The sequence below is a fragment of the Labeo rohita genome, chromosome 7 (genome assembly GCF_022985175.1).
Source record: "Labeo rohita strain BAU-BD-2019 chromosome 7, IGBB_LRoh.1.0, whole genome shotgun sequence".
NCBI classification, from domain to species: Eukaryota; Metazoa; Chordata; class Actinopteri; order Cypriniformes; family Cyprinidae; genus Labeo; species Labeo rohita.
In genome coordinates this window covers 6,905,145-6,925,481 of record NC_066875.1, presented here as the reverse complement: position 1 = coordinate 6,925,481, position 20,337 = coordinate 6,905,145, and the positions used below count along the sequence as shown (strand labels likewise).

The 20,337-nt window shown below is 33.7% G+C and overlaps 2 protein-coding genes and 1 long non-coding RNA gene across 3 annotated transcripts in view; 1 reads left to right on the top strand and 2 right to left on the bottom strand.

Annotated features, from left to right (window-relative positions):
* Positions 1–527: 527 nt before the first annotated feature.
* On the bottom strand, positions 528–3,889 carry LOC127168504 (serine/threonine-protein kinase pim-2-like). Its single transcript, XM_051115427.1, has 10 exons — positions 3,709–3,889; positions 3,286–3,446; positions 2,967–3,111; positions 2,491–2,718; positions 1,974–2,068; positions 1,801–1,851; positions 1,325–1,703; positions 985–1,161; positions 715–803; positions 528–611 (listed from the first exon to the last, which is right to left on the bottom strand). Exons 1-10 carry the CDS (start codon positions 3,887–3,889, stop codon positions 528–530), a joined length of 1,590 nt encoding a protein of 529 aa, XP_050971384.1.
* A 1,070-nt stretch (positions 3,890–4,959) lies between these two features.
* LOC127168012 (uncharacterized) lies at positions 4,960–6,061 on the bottom strand. The gene is made up of 3 exons (XR_007828054.1): positions 5,975–6,061; positions 5,760–5,832; positions 4,960–5,048 (listed from the first exon to the last, which is right to left on the bottom strand). It is a non-coding gene; the product is annotated as an uncharacterized LOC127168012 (long non-coding RNA).
* Positions 6,062–15,709: 9,648 nt separating this feature from the next.
* Positions 15,710–20,337, top strand: part of pkd1l2b (polycystic kidney disease 1 like 2b) — a 37,418-nt gene continuing 32,790 nt past the window's right edge. Inside the window, exons 1-4 of the mRNA XM_051114469.1 lie at positions 15,710–16,019; positions 17,512–17,670; positions 18,412–18,597; positions 19,845–19,955. Of these exons, the coding sequence (XP_050970426.1) occupies positions 15,710–16,019; positions 17,512–17,670; positions 18,412–18,597; positions 19,845–19,955 (766 nt within the window). The remainder of the gene's footprint in view (positions 16,020–17,511; positions 17,671–18,411; positions 18,598–19,844; positions 19,956–20,337) is intronic.

The following is a 20,337-nucleotide window of genomic DNA, read 5'->3' as shown; positions in this document are numbered from 1 at the left end:
TAAACTTTTACTTGGTTACATTTTCCTCTTTGAATGTTCTAATATTAGCATTATCATGACACTCATACAAGATTTTATGTATTTTCGGACTATATTTCATTTGAACAAAGACGATGGCAAATAGCCGTTGCAACTGGAAATGGAAGACTAATATTAGACCATCACCAAGTTGCCATGTTGCTATTTGTGACAGACTCACAGAAAGCTGACAACCAGGCACCAGAACAGACACCATTTTTGGTGGAAAGTAAGTAAAAAAAATCAGCCAAAAAAGTTTTTTTATATATATTTATTTTTTTTATAATGATAATTTTATAACAACAACAGCAACAAGTCATTTGTTAACAACAACAATAATAATAATTAAAATTTATACAATTTTTAAAATACTATTTACATTGGTTTTTCATATATGGTCACCACATATACAAGCAATACTGCCCGACACAAATATTACTGCCTCAAGCCAAGGGCTTGGCAACTTCATAAGATACCAAGACATTGAGAGACCACGCAGATGGCAGGTGCTAAACTGATGGACGGAGCCGCCGAGACCGAAAACTCTGTTTTTCTGACGGCCAATGGAGGAACCTGCGTGGCTGTTTGGTGACCTGGAACAAAAAATGAAAGAATACAGAAATCAGGGTTATTGTCTACATATATTATAATTAGAAAAAAATGCAAATACACAAAAAACATTATTGCTAAAATTACCATAAACCAATCATGTAAAAGGATTTCCTCCAAATCCATCCGCTTGCTTGGGTTTTCATTTAGCAGGGACCGAATCAAGTGGCAGCATTCTGGAGGAGAGGAAGAGATGAGAAATTCAGATTATTACCTTTAGATTATTACCTTGCTTTCTTCATATTTAACTTTTATAAAGCCACTTGGCCTCAGGTGTTACTTTTCCCTCCTTGTTTCCTTATTTTATATGATTTCAAATACAGTTGGTTTTCTTTGTTGCGATGAATGAAATCTTACCGTCAGACAACTCATCCTTAAACCAAATGCCGCAATCAATCAACTCCGTGTCTTTGGGTTCTGGGAAACCTCCGCACACCATCAAGAACAAAAGTATTCCCAGAGACCACACAGTAGTTGGTTTCCCATGGTACTTGTGGTTTACAAAGTACTCAGGTGGGCAGTAGTCAAGTGTGCCTGAAGGAAAGAGATTTTTTCTGATGAGTAAGCCTGAACTACTACAACATATTTACACTGTAAAAAAATATCTGGTGTCAAAAGTGAGATATGGTTTACAGGATACCAATTTGAAGGATACCACATGAAGTCCCAAACTAGAGGTGTGATGCATAATAGATACCACAAAATTGTTTATAGCTGGAGTCTTGCAGGAGATCCCCACACCCAAAGTCAATGAGTTTGACCTTAAGTGTTTCTGTGTTGATCAGCAGGTTCTCCAGCTTAATGTCCCTATGAAATACTCCTCGCTGACAGCACATGTAAGCGGCCTTTGTTGCCTGCGCCATTATAACTCGTGCCGTGTCCTCGCTGAGGAAGCCTCCTTGAAACAATGCATAATCCCACAGATCTTTGCAAGGTGAGGGACGTTCCAGGACCATGATGTAACGTTCAGGCTGGTCCTGCCAGTCCAGCAGCTGAATGATCTCTGGAACTTTGGACTCCATATTAACAAGGAGTAAAAGGCCGATCTCCAACGGAATGGGTGCGGGATGACCAGGCTAGAAGAAAGATCATTGTTCGATGGAGCTGCTTTCCCAAACAAATCTTGGACAAATTGTTGTCAGTATGTTTGCACAGTGAGTGTAGACTACTTACAACACTGATGTATTTCATGGTGCTTGACTTGCTGGCAAATTTCACTGCCACCTGAATGACAAAACAAAGTATTTATTGCATTTACAACATGGAAAGTGCACTAAATAAGGGACATAATATACACAGAGATGACTTGAAATGGACATAGTGAGACAAAACAAAAATGACAATACCTCAAGGCCATCCTCCAAGCGTTTTCCTTCATAGACGCAGCCGTTTCCTCCCTCACCAAGCATTTTGCCGATTTCATATCGGCTCAGAATATCATCTGTTAAAATATTGATAATTATAGATGACATGAAGTGTCAAACATTGACAGTACTGTGTGTAATGTTTGTGGCAGTAAACTTACCCTCAGTTGTCAAGTCCACTCTGCTGTTGCGAGCTGAAGCTGGACTGACTGGACTGTGGCGGGTTGAAGCTGGAGGGCTTTGAACCTGCTGATCTGCAGGAGGATGGTCTTCAGGATCACTGGATAGAGATTCTAGATCCTCTACAGACCAGGGAATGGACTGCAGAGAGACATGATCTAAAGAGGAGAATAACAAACAAAAGGATGTTTTATGACAACTGACAGAGATTTACATTAATAGATACTCATATCTAGCTAAAACTTATGTGGATGTATCGATGTCCAGAGCTTTAGTAAACAAAAAACTTTTACACTTTCTAGTTGGTAATTTGGTTTACCTTTAGCTTGTCTCTCGTAAATTGTCCCCTGGTCTGAGCTGCTCCATTTAATGGATTTAAGAGACAGCAGCTTCTCCAAACTCTCCGTCCTCCTTTTCTTTATCATTGGCAGGTCAGGTTCTTCCTCAGCACCAATGGGCAGATGGTTCTCAGCCACATTGATGCTGGATGTTGGTGGTGTACTGAGAAAACTTTGTTTTCTCTTCCGGCCAATGATAAAAGATTCATCTGTGTTTAAAGACATATGACATGTCCAAGAATAAAAATCTGATTATGGTATTGATCAAACTTCAGTTGAATTTTGATTAAGTATATAATATTGTGGATATTTCACATACTGTGATGAATGACACGTCATCCTTGTAAACATGTAATTTATAAATAAGGTTTCTAATGGATACTCCTAGAGTTTCTGATACACAAAGCTCTAGTAAACAGAAAACAGGTGCATATTGTCAAATGGTTGTTGGACTCACCAATGGCTGCAGCAGTCTGGTCCTCCCCTTTCTGACCCTGACCTGAACTGCTGCTCTGGTCAGACAAATGAAGAGAAGGCAGCTTCTCAAAGCTACTCTTTCTCCTCTTCTGTCTCTCCTGACCATCACTTCTCTCACCAACAGGCTAATAAAAAAACACACACACACAAATCAGGGTTAGAGTCTATAAACATTACACATAAAAAAGATTGGACTGCAAAGTGCACATAAGAGTAATATAGACTAAGATGACTTGCAATAGATATAGTGAAACAAATTAATTTACCAGTTGAATAATAATAGAGGAAAATGACAATACCTCAAGGTCACTTTCCAAGCGTTTCCGTTTGTAAGTTGGAGCTGGAGGGCTTTGAGCCTGCTGGTCTTCAGGAGGAAGGACTTCAAGACTACTACTGAAAGGAGGTTCCTGAAGATCATGATCCTCAAGAGACCAGTCAATGGACTCCAGAGAGATTTGATCTAAAGAGGGGAATAACAAACGAAATGATATTTCAGTATCAATATCAGTATTTAAACACTACGTACTCATATTCCTACCATTTTTCATCTGTTTATGACATGTCCTGGAATAAAAATCTGATCATGAGCTTTGCCATTTCATATGGGGTGGAACTGAAACATTTATTTTATTTATTCCATAAATGGATACTCATACGAAAAATATGTAGACTTAATGAGAAACAGTTAGGCCTACACATTCTCAAATTGTCATTGGATTTACCTTCTGCTCGTCTCTCATATAACGGTGCAGTAGTCTGTTCTGAACTGCGGTCAAGCCAGCCGCGGTTCAGAAAAACACGGTCAAGCCAGCCGCGATTGATTTTAGCGTGCGCGCATATTACAGTGATTACGGTAGTTTCAGGACCAACACAGAGAGAAGGCGCTTGCAGAGCGCTTTTCATTTAGACGCCCAGGACTGAGAGATAATACAAAATGCTCGTGAATTTTACTTGCTTATTTATTTGCATTTCTGCTTTAATATCCGTGTTATTTATTGGTGACTTCGACGGTTGTCTGTTACAATATTTTTCTTAAATATTCACCTTTCAAATAATTGTTTTATGTAGATGAGTTACAGCAGAATTCGTAGAAAACAGACAAAATAACGTATTTAGTCTTTCTAAATACCAGAATTGATTTTTAATTTGTTTTACTGTTTAATTTGTTTTACTATAACAGTTATTCTTCAATGAATGTTTTCTATAATGAGGTTTGACGTCTGCTTTGAAAGAAAGGGCAAATAAAAAAATGTTCACAATGGAAAAAAAAAAGTTAAAGACCCCATTTCTAATAAGTAGGAAAAAACAACCACCAGGTCTTATTCAGGATTTCCCATACTATATGCACACCATATATAAAAGTATTTTACTGTATCATTTTTGAGATATTGGACATTATTACACTTTAGAGGGATATAAAGACCCCATTTCTAATAAGTAGAAAAAAACAATGATCAGTTCTTATTCAGGATGTCCCATACTATAAGCACACCTCATATGAAACTATTTTACTGTATCATTTTTGAGATATGGGGAATTATTACATTATAAAGGGGTATAAAGACCCCATTTCTAATAAGTAGAAAAAAACAATGATCAATTCTTATTCAGGACGTCCCATACTATATGCACACCTCATTTGAAACTATTTTACTGCAGCATTTTTAATATATTGGACATTATTACACTTTAGAGGGGTATAAAGACCCCATTTCTAATAAGTAGAAAGGAACAACCACCAGTTCTTATTCAGGACGTCCCATACTATATGCACACCACATATGAAACTATTTTACTGTATCATTTTTTTAGATATGGGGAATTATTACACTTTAAAGGGGTATAAAGACCCCATTTCTAATAAGTAGAAAAAAACAATGATCAGTTCTTATTCAGGACGTCCCATACTATATGCACACCACATATGAAACTATTTTACTGTATCATTTTTTTAGATATGGGGAATTATTACACTTTAAAGGGGTATAAAGACCCCATTTCTAATAAGTAGAAAAAAACAATGATCAGTTCTTATTCAGGACGTCCCATACTATACGCACACCTCATATGAAACTATTTTACTGTATCATTTTTTTAGATATGGGGAATTATTACACTTTAAAGGGGTATAAAGACCCCATTTCTAATAAGTAGAAAAAAACAATGATCAATTCTTATTCAGGATGTCCCATACTATATGCACACCTCATATGAAACTATTTTACTGCAGCATTTTTGATATATTGGACATTATTACACTTTAGAGGGGTATAAAGACCCCATTTCTAATAAGTAGAAAAAAACTACCACCAGTTCTTATTCAGGACGTCCCATACTATATGCACACCTCATATGAAACTATTTTACTGCAGCATTTTTTATATATTGGACATTATTACACTTTAGAGGGGTATAAAGACCCCATTTCTAATAAATAGACAAAAACAACCACCAGTTCTTATTCAGGACGTCCCATACTATATGCACACCTCATATGAAACTATTTTACTGCAGCATTTTTGATATATTGGACATTATTACACTTTATAGGCCTATAAAGACCCCATTTCTAATAAGTAGAAAAAAACAACCACCAGTTCTTATTCAGGACGTCCCATACTATATACACACCTCATATGAAACTATTTTACTGCAGCATTTATGATATGTTGGACATTATTACAATTTAGAGGGGTATAAATACCCCATTTCTAATAAGTAGAAAAAAACAATGATCAGTTCTTATTCAGGATGTCCCATACTATATGCACACCTCATATGAAACTATTTTACTGCAGCATTTTTGAGATATGGGACATTATTACACTTTAGAGGGGTATAAAGACCTCATTTCTAATAAGTAGAAAAAAACAACCACCAGTTCTTATTCAGGACGTCCCATACTATACGCACACCTCATATGAAACTATTTTACTGCAGCATTTTTGAGAAATGGGACATTATTACACTTAAGAGGGGTATAAAGACCCCATTTCTAATAAGTAGAAAAAAACAACCACCAGTTCTTATTCAGGACGTCCCATACTATATACACACCTCATATGAAACTATTTTACTGCAGCATTTATGATATATTGGACATTATTACACTTTAGAGGGGTATAAATACCCCATTTCTAATAAGTAGAAAAAAACAATGATCAGTTCTTATTCAGGATGTCCCATACTATATGCACACCTCATATGAAACTATTTTACTGCAGCATTTTTGAGAAATGGGACATTATTAAACTTAAGAGGGGTATAAAGACCCCATTTCTAATAAGTAGAAAAAAACAATGATCAATTCTTATTCAGGACGTCCCATACTATATGCACACCACATATGAAACTATTTTACTGTATCATTTTTGAGATATGGGGAATTATTACATTATAAAGGGGTATAAAGACCCCATTTCTAATAAGTAGAAAAAAACAATGATCAATTCTTATTCAGCACGTCCCATACTATACACACACCACATATGAAACTATTTTACTGTATCATTTTTGAGATATGGGACATTATTACATTTAAAGGGGTATAAAGACCCCATTTCTAATAAGTAGAAAAAAACAATGATCAATTCTTATTCAGGACGTCCCATACTATACTTACACCTCATATCAAACCATTTTAATGCAGTGTTTTGGACATACGGGGCATTATTACACTTTAAAGGCCTATAAAGACCCCTTTTCTAATAAATAGAAAAAAACAATGATCAGTTGTTATTCAGAACATCCCATACTATATGCACACCACATATGAAACTATTTTACTGCAGCATTTTTGATATGTGGGGCATTATTACATTTTAAAGGGGTATAAAGACCCCATTTCTAATAAGTAGAAAAAAACAATGATCAATTCTTATTCAGGACGTCCCATACTATATGCACACCTCATATGAAACTATTTTACTGTATCATTTTTGAGCTATGGGGAATTATTACATTTTGAAGGGGTATAAAGACCCCATTTCTAATAAGTAGAAAAAAAACTATGATCAGTTCTTATTCAGGACGTCCCATACTATACGCACACCTCATATGAAACTATTTTACTGCAGCATTTTTGAGATATGCGGCATTATTACATTTTAGGGCGGTATAAAAACCCCATTTCTAATAAGTAGAAAAAAAACAACCACCAGTTCTTATTCAGGATGTCCCATACTATACACACACCACATATGAAACTATTTTACTGCAGCATTTTTGAGATATGGGACATTATTGCACTTTAGAGGGGTATAAAGACCCCATTTCTAATAAGTAGAAAAAAACAATGATCAGTTCTTATTCAGCACGTCCCATACTATATGCACACCACATATGAAACTATTTTACTGCAGCACTTTTTGAGATATGGGACATTATTACACTTTAGAGGGGTATAAAGACCCCATTTCTAATAAGTAGAAAAAAAAAACAATGGTCAATTCTCATAGGGGACGTCTCACACTATATCCACAACTTATATCAAACCATTTTACTGCAGCGTTTTGGAGATATGGGACATTATTACACTTCAGAGCCCTATAGAGACCTAATTTCTAATAAGCTGAAAAATATAATGGCCAATTCTTATAGGGGACATCCCACACTATATGCACACATTATCTCAAACTATTTCACTGCAGCGTTTTATAGATATGTGACATTATTACCCCTTATACCCCTCTAAAGTGTAATAATGCCCCATATCTCAAAAATTCTGCAGTAAAATAGTTTCATATGTGGCGTGCGTATAGTATGGGACGTCCTGAATAACAACTGATCATTGTTTTTTTCTACTTATTAGAAAAGGGGTCTTTATAGGCATTTAAAGTGTAATAATGTCCCCTATGTCCAAAACACTGCAGTAAAATGGTTTGATATGAGGTTTAAGTTGTTACGAATCTGGTCAGTGTTCCGTGGTCCGCTCACCACCAGATGTCACTCTCACCCTATCTTCACACACTGACAGTTGCATTACACGCCGGACTACATCTCCCAGTATTCATCGCGCTGATTGTGTCAGCACCCGTGACCAATCAGCAGTGCTATTAAAGCCCCGGTCTTTCCCCTCGCAAGCCACGGAGTATTGTTGTGTTATTATTATCGTTCGCGTTCCCTAGTTTCCTTGTTCCCTAGTTCCCTAGTTCCCGAATTCCCTAGTTCCCGAGTTCCTAGTTCCCTGTGTTTAGTTCCCTCGCCTGGCCATCTCGTCTCGGCTGTCTCGCCGCCTGCCTATTGGACTCTTGCTCGTTTATTGGATTATTCTCTACGTCTTGCCTGTGATATACCTGTTTGTTACCGTTTGACCCTGCCTGTACGACCATGTTTTTTTCTCGTCCTTTTAATAAAAGCTCGCAGATGCATCCGCTCACCTCTCGTCTTTCGCTCTCCGTTACATAAGTATGGGACGTGCTGAATAAGAACTGATCATTGTTTTTTTCTACTTATTAGAAATGGGGTCTTTATACCCCTCTAAAGTGTAATAATGTCCAATATATCATAAATGCTGCAGTAAAATAGTTTCATATGAGGTGTGTATATAGTATGGGACGTGCTGAATAAGAATTGATCATTGTTTTTTTCTACTTATTAGAAATGGGGTCTTTATACCCCTCTAAAGTGTAATAATGTCCAATATATCATAAATGCTGCAGTAAAATAGTTTCATATGAGGTGTGTATATAGTATGGGACGTGCTGAATAAGAATTGATCATTGTTTTTTTCTACTTATTAGAAATGGGGTCTTTATACCCCTCTAAAGTGTAATAATGTCCAATATATCATAAATGCTGCAGTAAAATAGTTTCATATGAGGTGTGTATATAGTATGGGACGTGCTGAATAAGAATTGATCATTGTTTTTTTCTACTTATTAGAAATGGGGTCTTTATACCCCTCTAAAGTGTAATAATGTCCAATATATCATAAATGCTGCAGTAAAATAGTTTCATATGAGGTGTGTATATAGTATGGGACGTCCTGAATAAGAATTGATCATTGTTTTTTTCTACTTATTAGAAATGGGGTCTTTATACCCCTTTATAATGTAATAATTCCCCATATCTCAAAAATGATACAGTAAAATAGTTTCATATGTGGTGTGTGTATAGTATGGGATGTGCTGAATAAGAATTGATCATTGTTTTTTTCTACTTATTAGAAATGGGGTCTTTATACCCCTTTATAATGTAATAATTCCCCATATCTCAAAAATGATACAGTAAAATAGTTTCATATGTGGTGTGCATATAGTATGGGACGTCCTGAATAAGAACTGATCATTGTTTTTTTCTACTTATTGTTTTTTTCTACTTATTAGAAATGGGGTCTTTATACCCCTCTAAAGTGTAATAATGTCCCATATCTCAAAAATGATACAGTAAAATAGTTTCATATGTGGTGTGTATATAGTATGGGACGTCCTGAATAAGAATTGATCATTGTTTTTTTCTACTTATTAGAAATGGGGTCTTTATACCCCTTTATAATGTAATAATTCCCCATATCTCAAAAATGATACAGTAAAATAGTTTCATATGTGGTGTGCATATAGTATGGGACATCCTGAATAAGAATTGATCATTGTTTTTTTCTACTTATTAGAAATGGGGTCTTTATACCCCTCTAAAGTGTAATAATGTCCAATATATCATAAATGCTGCAGTAAAATAGTTTCATATGAGGTGTGTGTATAGTATGGGACGTGCTGAATAAGAATTGATCATTGTTTTTTTCTACTTATTAGAAATGGGGTCTTTATACCCCTTTATAATGTAATAATTCCCCATATCTCAAAAATGATACAGTAAAATAGTTTCATATGTGGTGTGCATATAGTATGGGACGTCCTGAATAAGAACTGATCATTGTTTTTTTCTACTTATTAGAAATGGGGTCTTTATACCCCTTTAAATGTAATAATGTCCCATATCTCAAAAATGATACAGTAAAATAGTTTCATATGTGGTGTGCATATAGTATGGGACATCCTGAATAAGAATTGATCATTGTTTTTTTCTACTTATTAGAAATGGGGTCTTTATACCCCTTTATAATGTAATAATTCCCCATATCTCAAAAATGATACAGTAAAATAGTTTCATATGTGGTGTGCATATAGTATGGGACGTCCTGAATAAAAATTGATCATTGTTTTTTTCTACTTATTAGAAATGGGGTCTTTATACCCCTCTAAAGTGTAATAATGCCCAATATATCATAAATGCTGCAGTAAAATAGTTTCATATGAGGTGTGTATATAGTATGGGACGTGCTGAATAAGAATTGATCATTGTTTTTTTCTACTTATTAGAAATGGGGTCTTTATACCCCTTTATAATGTAATAATTCCCCATATCTCAAAAATGATACAGTAAAATAGTTTCATATGTGGTGTGCATATAGTATGGGACGTCCTGAATAAGAACTGATCATTGTTTTTTTCTACTTATTAGAAATGGGGTCTTTATACCCCTTTAAATGTAATAATGTCCCATATCTCAAAAATGATACAGTAAAATAGTTTCATATGTGGTGTGTGTATAGTATGGGACGTGCTGAATAAGAATTGATCATTGTTTTTTTCTACTTATTAGAAATGGGGTCTTTATACCCCTTTATAATGTAATAATTCCCCATATCTCAAAAATGATACAGTAAAATAGTTTCATATGTGGTGTGCATATAGTATGGGACATCCTGAATAAGAATTGATCATCATTTTTTTTCTACTTATTAGAAATGGGGTCTTTATACCCCTCTAAAGTGTAATAATGTCCAATATATCATAAATGCTGCAGTAAAATAGTTTCATATGAGGTGTGTATATAGTATGGGACGTGCTGAATAAGAATTGATCATTGTTTTTTTCTACTTATTAGAAATGGGGTCTTTATACCCCTTTATAATGTAATAATTCCCCATATCTCAAAAATGATACAGTAAAATAGTTTCATATGTGGTGTGCATATAGTATGGGACGTCCTGAATAAGAACTGATCATTGTTTTTTTCTACTTATTAGAAATGGGGTCTTTATACCCCTTTAAATGTAATAATGTCCCATATCTCAAAAATGATACAGTAAAATAGTTTCATATGTGGTGTGTGTATAGTATGGGACGTGCTGAATAAGAATTGATCATTGTTTTTTTCTACTTATTAGAAATGGGGTCTTTATACCCCTTTATAATGTAATAATTCCCCATATCTCAAAAATGATACAGTAAAATAGTTTCATATGTGGTGTGCATATAGTATGGGACATCCTGAATAAGAATTGATCATTGTTTTTTTCTACTTATTAGAAATGGGGTCTTTATACCCCTCTAAAGTGTAATAATGTCCAATATATCATAAATGCTGCAGTAAAATAGTTTCATATGAGGTGTGTATATAGTATGGGACGTGCTGAATAAGAATTGATCATTGTTTTTTTCTACTTATTAGAAATGGGGTCTTTATACCCCTTTATAATGTAATAATTCCCCATATCTCAAAAATGATACAGTAAAATAGTTTCATATGTGGTGTGCATATAGTATGGGACGTCCTGAATAAGAACTGATCATTGTTTTTTTCTACTTATTAGAAATGGGGTCTTTATACCCCTTTAAATGTAATAATGTCCCATATCTCAAAAATGATACAGTAAAATAGTTTCATATGTGGTGTGCATATAGTATGGGACATCCTGAATAACAACTGGTGGTTGTTTTTTTCTACTTATTAGAAATGGGTTCTTTATACCCCTTTATAATGTAATAATTCCCCATATCTCAAAAATGATACAGTAAAATAGTTTCATATGAGGTGTGCGTATAGTATGGGACGTCCTGAATAAGAATTGATCATTGTTTTTTTCTACTTATTAGAAATGGGGTCTTTATACCCCTCTAAAGTGTAATAATGTCCAATATATCATAAATGCTGCAGTAAAATAGTTTCATATGTGGTGTGCATATAGTATGGGACGTCCTGAATAAGAATTGATCATTGTTTTTTTCTACTTATTAGAAATGGGGTCTTTATACCCCTTTAAATGTAATAATGTCCCATATCTCAAAAATGATACAGTAAAATAGTTTCATATGAGGTGTGTGTATAGTATGGGACGTCCTGAATAAGAATTGATCATTGTTTTTTTCTACTTATTAGAAATGGGGTCTTTATACCCCTTTAAATGTAATAATGTCCCATATCTCAAAAATGATACAGTAAAATAGTTTCATATGAGGTGTGCATATAGTATGGGACATCCTGAATAAGAACTGATTATTGTTTTTTTCTACTTATTAGAAATGGGGTCTTTATACCCCTCTAAAGTGTAATAATGTCGCATATCTCAAAAATGATACAGTAAAATAGTTTCATATGAGGTGTGCGTATAGTATGGGACATCCTGAATAAGAGCTGATGGTTGTTTTTTTCTACTTATTAGAAATGGGGTCTTTATACCCCTCTAAAGTGTAATAATGTCGCATATCTCAAAAATGATACAGTAAAATAGTTTCATATGAGGTGTGCGTATAGTATGGGACATCCTGAATAAGAGCTGATGGTTGTTTTTTCCTACTTATTAGAAATGGGGTCTTTATACCCCTCTAAAGTGCAGTAATATAATTCATATAATGTGTGCACATTATATGGGATAAAAACTGACCATGGCGTTTCATACTTACTAGAATTTATTTTTTCATAGGTCTCTGAAATGAAATAAATGCATTTTATTTAACTTTTTTTTTCCATTGTGAACATTTTTTTTATTTGCCCTTTCTTTCAAAGCAGACGTCAAACCTCATTATAGAAAACATTCATTGAAGAATAACTGTTACTTTTGAACAGTAAAACAAATTAAAAATCAATTCTGGTATTTAGAAAGACTAAATACGTTATTTTGTCTGTTTTCTACGAATTCTGCTGTAACTCATCTACATTAAACAATTATTTGAAAGGTGAATATTTAAGAAAAATATTGTAACAGACAACCGTCAAAGTCACCAATAAATAACACGGATATTAAAGCAGAAATGCAAATAAATAAGCAAGTAAAAATTCACGAGCATTTTGTATTATCTCTCAGTCCTGGGCGTCTAAATGAAAAGCGTCCTGAAACTACCGTAATCACTGTAATATGCGCGCACAATAAAATCAATCGCGGCTGGCTTGACCGTGTTTTTCTGAACTACGGCTGGCTTGACCGCAGTTGATCTGAGCTGCCGCTCCAGTCATAGAAATCAATCAGCGGCTGGCTTTTTTCACCGACATCTCATATTCATCACCAACACTACCGGGCGGTAACCGCAAAACGAGAAAACTGTGAAATCGCACACTTCAGAGAATCCAAACACAAGTGAAGCTGTTAGTCAAACTGCGCGCACGAACGTTCTATTTCTTTGTAATGTCTTCTAATCCAATTACTTCAACAACGCTTTAGAATGTTCGTAACGTGTTATTACCAATTTAAAAACAAACAAATACAGGAATGCGCGTAACATTGAAATCTATCATTGCGCACAACTTACATAAACATCTAAACGCATCCTCTTGTCCATTAACAAATATAACTGTTTTTTTAAAAACTATATATAAATATTTTTTTAAAAATCAAAAATTCAAAATTAACGTATAACAATATTATCCAATAACAAAAGTTACATAATTGGTTGATTAAAAAAAAGTTCAAATCATGAAGTGTCAAGATTAATAAAAGAATAAGCTTTCAGAAAATGTTTAGTGACGTCTCTGGTCAAGAGAAAATTAATTTAAATAGTGTATGTATCAAATACACGCCAAATTTCAATATATTTTGCTAACACTTACACTAAGTAAATCATTGTTTTAAAAAAAATATAGTGTAATGATTTCTGAAATTTGTAGTTATAAGCAACAGTTAAATAAATAAATACTCATTTAATCCCCAGGTGGTGCATAAAGTAACTTTGTTTTGGATTTTAGGGAGTTACATATTTTCTTTATGAAACATCTGAAACTATGAAATATCTGTAGTATTCCCTTCTCAGATGAATTTGAGTATGGCTTTAAAATCTGTCCAGGCAAAACCAACAGGGTAGCTTTGACCTATACAGTTTTTTTTCCATGAAGATGAAGTGTTTAAAAAATGCAGAGATTCTGCTTATTTGGTTCTGCCCATTTATTAATTTTCTCTGTCTTTCTCCAGTTTAGCAATAGATGTTCCTCCACTGCCTCCTCCTGGAAGATGTGCTGGAAGAACACTCAGGGAAGAGAAGGACCAAGAGAAAACAAACCAGTGTGTTCATAATTAAAATAATACATGGTAATAATATATATACAATAATATGGTAAGACATGCCAGTTTGCAGTATCAAGCTAGCTATCAAGCTGTTTTGTACGTTACAGTTAAAAAAGCTGGATGCTGATGAGACCGGAAGCCAGTGCCATAAAATTTACAAATGGCCGCGCACGTGCACAATCTGTCGGCAAAATAAGGTACAGTAAACATGGCGAAGTTCTTTTTTGTTAATCGTTTACAAGTAAAAAGTTGGAAATACCTTTGCAGCGACATACTTTAAACTACATTTACGTGAAAATGCACGCTTGCACTTCACTCTTAATAACAAAATAAACACAACAAAAATGAGAGCAGTGAAAAAGTAATCAAGCAAGAATTTGATCATAGCGAAAAGCTTATTTCAACCACCAGCTCTGCAATTCACTAGCATCATGTCGACAGATGAGATCATTAAAATTACACTGTTATGAAAGTTTGATTATAAAGTAAATTTAAGACTGGACTACATAGATCTGGCTATGTATAGTTTATTTTGCATGACATGTTGACATTAATGTACAGAAGCTCTATTCTGAACATAAGCATTGGTTTCACGTGTCATAGTATGGAACAGAAGCTCTCATAAGGGCGTGTAAGTCACTTCCTTTTGATTTTGCCTCCAAAAACGTTAGAAGTTTTCAAGTAAAAATCAATTTTATGTGAAGAACACTACAGTCTTTCATAGACAGCCTAGGAAGTCGAGGAAGATCTCGTGTTTTATGTTTGTGTATGTGTAAGCTGTTAAACACATAGCCTAAAAAATTTAAAAAAAGATTAATACATTAAAATTCTTACATAAAAACCTTTAAATACCATTAAAAACCATAAAAAAGGCCTTTAAATAAAATCAAATAAATAATATATATGGAAAATAAGATAGTAAAATTAAGGATTGTTTTACAGGAATATTTATTTAATTTTAATTTGTAATCTAATGAAAATGATCTTGTATAATTCTAAAATAGAATGAAAAAAATTCTTTTAAGAACTTTATTCTGACACAATACAGCAGGGTTCTGAATATCAAAATTATTCTGTATAATTCTTATCGGATCTAAATTCATTTCTGTTTGCAAAACCATTAAGTTAATGTTAATGAAATTCTAACCTGGAACTACAGTAACTTCTAGAACATCTGTCAAATGTACGTGCCAGTGCGTTGTGCGTCACTGTGGGATAAGGCTGGCTTATCTGGTTGATCTAAATGAACATTGCCTTTGTTTGTGTACAAACACAATATGCATCCATTAGGCTATTGCATTACTGGGTTTTGTTTGAGAGCCAATCAATAGGAAGGATTCAGTTGTCATTTAGCAAGCTGGAGTATTTTTGGCAGGGCGCAAAAACCTTTATATAGAGGAAATCACCAGGATTCCTCTTCTAGGCTTTATGTACAAGGACCAGAGATGGATGGCAGACTCTTTCCTTTGCTATTTCTGATAGTAATTAATATCATCTCAGCATGTGGTGAAGTAGCTAGTGATGGTCTTTATTGCTCAGAAAATCAGCAGGCGTTTAAAAGCTCCTGCTATGAGTTTGTGACTCAGCAGCGCAGTTTCCTCAGCGCTCAGGCTTGGTGTGAGCAGGACGGTGGGCACCTGGCCTTCATCCAGAATGAAGAAATCCAGCAGTTTCTACAAAAACACCTACAGCTGGAGCAGGACTGGTGGATAGGACTGGTATCTACCTCCATCAACCTCACTCTGGACACACAAGGTATGTGGTTAGTGTGACAGAAGTACACTACCAGCCAAAAGTTTCTGGTCTAAATTTAAGATTAATGTATTTGATTTACATATAAAATTTCCATTAATTTAGACTGCAGTTTTAACATATACTTAATGTGATGTTTTTCTGTCAGTCATACACTACCAGTCAAAAGTTTTTGAACAGTTAGATTTTTAATGTTTTTTAAAGAAGTCTCTTCTGCTCACCAAGACTGCATTTAAGTTGACCTAAGTATGATCCAAGGTACAGCACAAACAGTAACATTGTAAAATATTTTTGCTATTTAAAATAACTGTTTTCTATTTGAATATATTTTAAATTATAATTTATTCTTGTGATCAAAGCTACATTTTCAGCATCATCATTCAGTGTCACATGATCCTTCAGAAATCATTCTAATATGCTGATTTGCTGTTCAAGAAAATATTATTATTATTATTATTATTATTATTATCAATATTTAAAACAGTTGAGTACATTTTTTTCTAAATTTTTTGATGAACATAAAGATCCAAAGATCAGTATTTATCTGAAATAAACAGCTTTTGTATCATTATACACTATACCAAATTCACAAGTTTGGAGTCAGTATAGTTTTTTTCAACGTAATAATAATAATAATAATAATAATAATAAATTTTTGAGCAGCAAATTGGAATATTAGAATGATTTCTGAAGGATCATGTGACTGCACTGCAAAAAAAAAAAAAAAAAATGATTTTCTTACTTTTTTAATCTTGTTTCCAACCAAAATATCTAAAAATTCTATAAGTAGGATTTTCTAGACAAGCGAAAATTATTGTCTTGTTTTCAGAAATAACAAGTCAAAATTAAGTGAGTTTTTGCTTGAGACAAGCAAAATAATCTGCCAATGGGGTAAGCAAAATTATCTTGTTTTCATCTTGAAATAAGATTATTTTGCTTACCCCATTGGCAGATTATTTTGCTTGTTCTAAGCAAAACCTCACTTAAATTAGATGTCTTTTTTCTGAAAACAAGACAATAATGTTTGCTTGTCTAGAAAATCCTTCTTGATCGATTTTAGATATTTTGGCAGTGTTAATGATGCTAAAAATTCAGCTTTAAAATCACAGAAATAAATTGCATTTCAAAATATATTACAATAGTAATCTTAAATAGTAAAACTATTTCAAAATTTTACAGCCTTTGTTGCACTTTGATTCAAATAAATGCAGGCTTGGTGAGCAAAAAAATCTTCTTTAAAAAACATTAAAGATCTAACTGTTCAAAAACTTTTGACTGGTTGTGTATGATTGGCATATAAACATCACATTAAGTTTATGTTAAAACTGTAATCTAAATGAATGAACATTTTTTATGTAAATCAAATACATGAATCTTAAATTCAGACTTAAATTTTTATTTGTATATGATAGTAGGCCTGCTTCATATTTCACAAAAAAATTACATAAATAAAAGTAAATAATAATTTTACCAGCATTAACTTTTATGTCCTCAGGTGGCTTGATCTGGCTGGATGGTTCAGATGTGATTTACTCAAACTGGCTCAATGAATCGATGCTGGAAACTGGCTGTAGCTACATCAACACAGACTCTGAATTTCACTGGAAGTCAACAAGCAACTGTAGTCAGGAATACTACTTCATTTGTGAATTTGGTGAGTTTTATGGTATCTTTTCCAACAATATTTTTATATAATGATGTATAGGTATTTTAATATTGTAGCATGCTCATTGGTTATGTATGAATAAGCCTAACTGTATTCAGTTGCACCAATAAAAAAATGCATTTTCTACAGAAAAAAGTGGCATGTAACTCCAGTTGAAAAGATCTGTGGTATCTCCATTGTAGGCCTAAGAAATAAAAGTACAAATTAAAAAATTTCATTTGAACAGTTTAAAGGCATCCCTATGAAAAAACATGATATTTATATGACCCTGGACTACAAAATCAGTCATAACGGTACATTTTTGAAACTGAGATTCATACATCATAAGCTTCCCATTGTTGTATGGTTTGTTAGGATAGGACAATATTTGGCTGAGATACAACTATTTGAAAATCTGAAATCTGAGGGTGCAAAAAAATCAAAATGTTGAGAAAATCGCCTTTAAAGTTGTCCAAATGTAGTTCTTAGCAATGCATATTACTAATCAAAAATTAAGTTTTGATATATTTACGGTAGGACATTTACAAAATATCTTCATGGAACATGATCTTTACTTAATATTGTAATGATTTTTGGCATAAAAGAAAAAAAAGATTATTTTGACCCATACAATGTATTGATGGCTATTGCTACAAATATACCTGCGCTACTTAAGACAAGGGTCATATATCGTTTTAAAATGACACTAAATAGTTGTTGTTGTTTTTGTTTTTTTTTCCTTTTTTGTAGAATTGGGACGCTCTCTGTCCTGTATGGACAGCGCTATTCTGCACTGTGGCTCAGATCAGGTGATAGAGGTTGATGAGAGTTACTTTGGGAGAAAGACGCCACATTACTGCAGGAGCAACATCACCAGTTCTCTCACATCTTCGCTGGAGCAGTGCAGCTGGATCAGTGTGCTGGATGTTGTAGCAGGTACTAGACAAAACTATCAAAAAAAGTACCAACACAAAACAAAAAGAGCTAGGTGTTATTACTTTTTACTTGTTACTTGTGTTTATTATTTTTGGTAGCACCATAGTATTTGGAAATTTACATAGATGTGGCACTTATTTACCATGGTACACTCAAGAGTTTGGAGTAATAAAGTTTTTTTCTTTTTTTTTGTTTAATCAAAGTTCCTTATGCTTACCAAGGCTGCATTTATTTAATCAAAAATACAGTAAAAACAGTACTATCAGGAATAAATAATCTGTTTTCTTGTTTTAAATGAATACCTTAAAAATATATTTAGTTAGAAATAGTTAATACTACAAAGGATTTCCATTTCAAATAAGTGCTGTTCATTTGAACTTTATTCATAAAAGAGTCCTGAAAAAAAATGTATCATGGTTTCTACAAAACGTTACGCAACAAGAGCTGAGCAAAAAATCAGCATATAGGGATCATTTCTGAAGGATCATTTAAGAGTGGAGTAAGGACGGCTGAAAACTCAGATTTGCATCATAGGAATAAATTACATTTTAAAATATAGTAAAATCAAATAGTTCTTTTACAGTGCAATAATATTTCACAATATTACTGTTTTCACTGTATTTTTAATCAAATAACTGCAGGTGAGCTTAAGAAACATTTGATTTTATTGTATATAAAGTACCAGCTCTGGAACCATGGTACCATGGAACTGCAATAGTCATTTTTTACAGGTTTATAGGTACAAACAGTAGGTAATTCGAGAATGAAAACCTATAATGAGTCTTAATGTCTCCACCTGAATGTCTCCCCTTTTGTGTGCTGCAGAGCAAACAATATGAAATCTAAAATGTAAACAAAGCTTCATTGAGCTTCATTTTTACCTGAATATACAGGGCTCCTGCCAAAGCTGAGGTTTAATATTACAGTAGGCTACATCATAACAGATGTAAAGCAGGAAAACATAATGAGCTTAAAAACAATACAGTAGTAGTCAATAGATACTAATGGACTTGAAAAAGTCTCATAATTAGGCAAACGAATTGTGAACATATTATAAATATTTGCAGAGGATTCAGACAATCTCTTTGTGAAAATCGATTCTGTTCATCTGCTGCTTTAATGGTACTATTGTTGTCAAAGTGCTTAGTGTTTGAAGAGCATTGAGAATTTGTGCATCTGTTTTTTACTCTACCTCAACAGCTGTCTCCAGTAATGAACAGTAATGATGTTTGTTGTTGTCCTCCAAGATCTCTGTAATGGACAGCAGTTTTGCACGGCTGTGGCAGACACGTCATCTTTTGGAGAGCCGTGTCCTGCACTGGGAAGTTACCTATTGGTGGAATACCACTGCAAAGACCGTGAGAGATGTTTTATATTGATCCACTTTATTTGCAATGTAGAAGCAAGCCATTTTTGTGAATGTTCAAGACTTCCAATTCATTTGCTGCTATAGGTAAATAACTAGAAAAATAATTTCAATAAGTTAAATAAACGATAACTATTGTACTGCAAACCAGTGTGTTTTTTTGAGTATGATAAAAGAGTAAAATAATATGATAACAAATACCAGTTTGCATATCAAGCAGCAACAGACTGTTTTTTATACAGAAGAAATAACTTAAAGCAAATGACACCGCACATTCAAATTACAAATGGCCGCATATTTAAAATAAGGTGGACAGAGAATATACTGTAGTAGTGATACTCCTATGTTTCCTTTAAAAAAAAAATCTGGATTTT